Source organism: Eutrema salsugineum, unplaced genomic scaffold (assembly GCF_000478725.1).
Source record: "Eutrema salsugineum unplaced genomic scaffold, Eutsalg1_0 scaffold_2, whole genome shotgun sequence".
NCBI classification, from domain to species: domain Eukaryota; kingdom Viridiplantae; phylum Streptophyta; class Magnoliopsida; order Brassicales; family Brassicaceae; genus Eutrema; species Eutrema salsugineum.
In genome coordinates, this window is record NW_006256829.1 from 10,817,781 (window position 1) to 10,824,101 (window position 6,321).

The 6,321-nt window shown below is 42.0% G+C and overlaps 1 protein-coding gene across 1 annotated transcript; it reads left to right on the forward strand.

Annotated features, from left to right (window-relative positions):
- The first annotated feature begins 1,087 nt into the window (after positions 1-1,087).
- Positions 1,088-2,134, forward strand: LOC112086479. The gene has a single exon (XM_024155429.1). It carries the CDS (start codon positions 1,088-1,090, stop codon positions 2,132-2,134), a length of 1,047 nt encoding a protein of 348 aa, XP_024011197.1.
- The last annotated feature ends 4,187 nt before the right edge of the window (positions 2,135-6,321 follow it).

The following is a 6,321-nucleotide window of genomic DNA, read 5'->3' on the forward strand; positions in this document are numbered from 1 at the left end:
GGAAATACGGACAGCGTGTCTATCACTTATGCATTGCCAGATTCAATGTTAGCAAACATGGCTCCAGATACTCCTCCTATGCATATTACTAATGATAGACAAGTACAGAGCTTGATTGGGCTGAGTAAGACGCATGCTATACGTCTTTGTGTATCTAGTTGCAAGGACAATGATGGACGTACTGGTGGTGTTGATGCTGCTGATGGGTGTTCTGTTGAAGGTGGGAATCAAAATACTGAGGAAGGTGAAGATGAAAATGTCGATGAGTATGATGATGATGAGATAAACGAGGACATCAAAAACGATTCAGTAAAGGAGGAAGACAGTACTGACTCTGAGGGTCAGGACTCTGAGGATCAGGACTACAGCCAATATGGGAAAGTGAAGGATGAGGATTCAAATTCTGATTCAGAGGGTGAGGGTGAGTGGATTGAAGAACCGGTGAAGGCTCCTCAAAGAAGATATGAAAGAAATTGGGTTGACAAAATAAAAGTAAACGGAAGTTTTGCTACAAAAGACGACCTGATTTCTGAGATCAGGTTGACGGCTGTTATGTTGAAGTTTGCATTAAGAGTTGATAAGTCATCGAGACATCTGTTTGTTGCTAAATGTGCTGTTAAAGGATGCCAATGGAGAGTTAGAGCAGCTGTAAAGAACGAAGCAAAGACGTTTTGGGTCACTAAATATGTCAAAACTCATACCTGTTCAGTTTCAGATCGGTTGGCTCACCGAAAGCATACGACTCCAAGATACATTGGAAAGTTATTTATAGAGCGTGTGGGAATAATTGATGGGATTACTGCAGAACACATCAAAGATTCAATGCAGACGATGTTTCAATTGAAAATAGACTACACAACTTCGTATAGAGCTTTGATGTATGCACAAGAATGTGTGAGGGGAAGCCCTGAGGATAGATATAGCCGACTGCCTTCTTATTTGCGTCTGATTGCTGAAGCAAATCCGGGTACTATAACTGCCCTTGAACGCGACAGTCTGAATAGTTCAAGTACCTATTCTTAGCCTTCAGAGCCTCCATAGTTGGTTTTCAATATCTCAGACGGGTCATTGTTGTCGATGGGTGTATATGACTGGAAAGTATGAAGGGACTCTGCTAGTGGCCACAGCACAAGATGGTAACTTCCAGATATTTCCACTAGCTTTTGGAATAGTGGACTCTGAGAATGATCACGCATGGGAATGGTTTTTTAGAAAATTGCGGGAGTGTTTTACAGACGAGTATCCATTGGTGATAGTTTCAGACCGGCATCATTCCATTAAGAAGGCATGTGAGACTGTATTACCATGGGTAACACGCGGTATATGCTATTATCATCTGCAACACAATATTGTCACTAAGTTTAAAGGGAAGCATCTTATGTACTTAGTCAAACGTGTTGCGTATGCATATACGGTACATGATTTTAACCGTTATATGGACGAGATAAGGCATATAAAACCTGACCTTGCAACGTACCTGGAGGAGGCTGGCATTCAGTTGTGGTCAAGAGTTCACTTTCCAGGTGATAGATACAATATAAAGACGAGCAACATCGCAGAGTCTATCAACTCTGCTCTCAAACGGGCACGGGGATTTCTCATAGTATTCCTGTTGGAGTACTTACGGGCAAAGCTAATAAAGTGGTTTTGTAAAAGGCGGGAAGATGCTTTGAGTCTTCCAACCAACCATACTCGAGGAGTTGAATATTTGTTGGCAATTCGTTCACATTATGCTGATAAGTTAACGGTTGAAGGCATAGATGGTTGGCGATTCAATGTGAGAGGAGGCTCTCATGTTATAGCCGTTTCAGATGCAATGCATATGCATCTGGCCACTCTTGTATGCCCGACATACTCCAAAGATTACTTGTATGCAGCGTACTCGCATAATATATATCCTCCAAGCATTGCAATGAAAACCGATGAAACAACACAATGTCTACCTCCGGAGGTCCGACGTAAAAAAGGCAGGCAGAGGAAGTCAAGAAGGCAAACTTGGCTGGAAATTTCGAGGCATAAGCAAAAGAAACCCCGTAAGATCCACAAGCAGTACAGTTGTTCGAAATGTCACCAACCAGGACATACTAGACCGGATTGTGTAAGTGTTATGTTACCTCATACTTTAAGGGTTTAGGGTCGAAGTTAATTTCCTCTGTTTTTTTTTGCAGACGTTGAAGTCAAGATAAAACCCTAAAACTATAATAGCAGCCTTACACTGAAGACTACTACTAGAAGTCTTCTACCGTAGTCTGCACAAGAAGTCTGCTTCACCAGGTAAGGGAAACACTACTGAAATATGTCTGTTTAATGTCTATGTACGATCATTCTTAATTATTGTCATAAACTATGCGATATAATAAGCTATGATTAGGGTAAACCTTAGAGTACGTGAATTATCACAAAAGTCACACTAGTCTATTACAAGCGTTTAGCCTCCAAAACATACTACCACACCATTGTTCTAAATATTACTAAACAAACCAAAATTAGTTAGGAACATTACAGTTAAATAAGAGAACAACAATTCTGGCAGGTTAACCAAAAACTTCCAACCATACCACACCCAAAGAGAGTCCTTTCTCTTTCATTACAGAATATAAATAGTTGGATATATCACTTACCTTCGTATATGTCCAGCCATGGATACTCATACTTCTCTGTGCCGGTTACTCCTGTCTCGTCAAATATCTCAGCTGCCAGCTTGTCTCGGATGTTTATAATGTTTGCATCGCACAAGGTCTTCGGAAATAGCATCCCTAGAGCATGGCATTCAAGGTACTTCAAGCAGTAAACGCCACAGTCACCGCTTTGTTTGTTTTGTGGGATCAAATGCCCCTTGATTTGCTCCCACGTGAATGGATCATAAGTCAGATTGATACGGTCTTCAGCAGGTGCACACTCACGGAGTATGTAGGGAACCAAGACGGTAATCGGAGTCACAGCAGCCTCAATCTGAATATCCGATGCATGAGTATTCGCATGGCTATCCCAAATGACAATATGCTTCATCGGAATCGAAATCCACATTGCCACCCAGTGATCATCAGTGATGTGTAACATCGAGTACAGGTCATCCACATCATACCTCCACGTCTTGTTACTAACGCAGTAGGTTGGGGCTGCGCCAGTGTAGTACTCGAACGAGCCAGCTAGAAGGAGCTTGCCTGAACCATCAAGGTTGGCGTGAGAGTCCACGAACTCCTTGTACTTGTACCTCCACATCGTTGCAAAGTAAGAGTCGAGGAATGTTATCCTGTCCGACCTAAACCACTCAGGATGCTTTGTAAATCGCAGCCTGAGTAGGTTAATCCTAGCTTCCATGTGCTGCATATTCAATGAAAACAATTATTCAAGCAGAGTGTAATATGTTGTGTTCATATCATATATACACTCGTGTAACTTACAGTGTCTGCTAGCCATTGTTTAGGAACTTTTAGAATAAAGTACCAGTCCACGGATGACCATTTTACCCGCTTCGGATATGCCCTGAAAACAACACCATTTTACAATATCATCCACTACTCTTACAATGGAAAGTTTGCTTTATGCTAACTCTAAAACAAAGACTTACGGATCTTTTTTCAGACAATCAGTTAGCACACCGATCTTTTGCTTCACGTGTTTCATATCAAACGGATCATATCCGCACCCTCAGAAATTTTTGTTTGGGATTATTTCCTTCGCTGTGCTGTTGGGTTTGAAAGGGCTTTGTTGTGTAGGAGCCAACTTTCGCAGACGTTCACTCTTTGCACGAGCAACCAGTTGTGCCGCCTTCTTGCCTTTCTCGTGTTTATCTTTCTGGACCTGATCGAAGTCGATGTCGCATTTTGCTGGATCAACCATAACGACGCTTGGCTCTGGAGTTCTCTGCTTACCATCGTTCACGCTCTCACTTGGGACATCAGTTTGTTCATTTTGCTTAGACATAAAATTACTCTGCAAATATAAAGATTTAAACACACATCAATGAAACGAAACCAAACATCAAACATTAAAGAGTACAAATAAAAACATTAAATATATAGTGGTGACAACGTTTTAAGGTTTTAAAACAGATTGGTAAGGTTCGATGAGAAGTTTGAAAATAAATATGGAATTTTATTTTTTCCGGGGTTTCCATCCTCTTTTCTTTCGAGCGGGTTTTGGACTAACACCGATATTAGGATCGGCGTCCGCGTCTGTTTGATCGTCGCTAATAGGTTTTGCGCCCTCGGCGTCTGCTTCACCAGTCTGAGCCACATCCTCCTTTGTACCTCCGGTCCCAGCTTGGAGGATCACTGCCTCTAATTTCTGCTCCACCGTTTCCAACTTTGTGTTGAGTAGTTTGATCTGAGATTCACAACTACTCAACCCATCCATCATCTTGTTGAAGCAGTCGTCCATGTGGTCCTTCAGAATCATGACCATTGACTCATCTTCCTCACCAGAGGCTGGGCAGAACCGCTTCCGACTTCCTTGATCACCAACTGATTCCAATCGCCTCTTCAGATCGACAGACCCTTCGGACTTGACATACTTGGTCACACCTGTTGGAGGCCAATGACTCCTTTCCCATGTCCATTGTTTAGGGCCAAATTGACCATACATCGCTTTGATGATGTTGTCAGTCCTCTCGTCTTCTTCATCATCGTCTTCAATTTCCCAGCGCGGAAACATGTCAAAGAATTCCTTAACAACGTAGTTGTTAATGCGTGTCTACATGGAAATGAAAACAGAGTTATATAACGTATAATGCGGAAATCAAAACTAAGAAGTCTTTCCAAGAAGTCTTCCTAAGAAGTCTTCCTAAAAAGTATTCCTAAGAAATCTTCCTGAAAAGTCTTCGTAAGAAGTCTGCCTAATTAGTCTGATGTGTACTACAGACGTCTGCACTAGAAGTCTACTAAATAAGTCTGCCGATATAATAGTCAACCAAGTATGAATTCAAACTACTTACCTGTCGGAGCATATTCTCTTTCATAAATTTCCTCCCCCTGGATCCCTTGAAAGCTATCAGCGGTACATTGTGGTCGCCTGGAAGTGGTTCACCAAATTTAGCAGCAAAGTCGGGAAGAGCAAAGTAAACCCAGACTTGTAGTACTTGAACAAACCCCTCAATGGTGTACGACGACTTCCAAATTTCTTTCTCCTTCACCGACCGCATCAGGTTTTTGAAGGCCACTCTTCCCCAAGGGTAGTTCTCAAACGCTTCTAAATCCATCACAAGCCTTGCCAACCTAGCCCGAGTAGCTGAAGATGGCTTTCGTGCTTCAATGTAACTAGTATAAATGCTAAGGTATCCCAGCCTCAACCGATCCTCGGAAGACCACGACCCGCATTCCTTACAAGCTTCTATCAAATCTTTAGTGCTCGGGCCCAACTCCTGATTGACTCCCAATCGCTCCCAGAAATCTTTCATCTCATCAGTTATCTCAACCACCGGATCCTCGAGGTTGTCCACGTACTCGCAATTGAAGCCAGTAATATGTTCGAACTCATTCAAAGAAAAGCGGATCGGGATTAGACCTACGAGGCTCCAAATCTCAAATTTTTTCTTGCAAACTAGCTGCATGCCGAGAATGTAATGCACCAGTCTAGATGCCCAGCCGAAATCCAACTGACTGAACTTCAAGAACACTCCCAGTCAAGAGTTCAATATCTCTTCCCACTCATCTTGTGTGAGTGCTTCCTCGAGTGCAATCATCAGCTTCGTCTCACCGCTATAGTAACCGATGCTTTTCAGCGGAGACTGCTCATTGCCTTTCGAGAAGAGACGCGGGGGGAACTCTGGGTTTTCCATTGGCTGTTCTGACGTCTGCAAAACGAAGTCCAATATTCAAGAAGTCTACTTATGAAGACTTCCGAAGAAGTCTGCACACGAAGTCTGCCAACTAAGTCTGCAATTGAAGTCTATAGACCTAATAGTCTAATTAAAAAAGTTTCAAAAAGTTCTTTAAAAAAAACACAACCCGTTTTGAACTCCGTTTTGAACTCCGTTTTACGAGATAATACTTCCAAAATAGTTCGCCTAAACACTATACAAGTCCGTTTAATAAATAAAAAAAAAGTACAAATATCTCTAATTCACAGCAACTAGAAACTTGGAAACGGGTATTCGATTTTTGTCCGACTTTGGAAATATCTACTCGGTGTTGTCCGATTTTTATAAAAACCGATGTAGAAACCCAAACGACTAGGAACTTGGAACCCGTAAAGATATTTATTTACAAATTATAAGAAATTAGTACAGCCAAATACCTTTCCACGACCAACGGCGGAAATGAACAGAGCGGCGGAAATAAACAGTTACAGACGGCGGCGACACCAGATCTAGAATAGAAA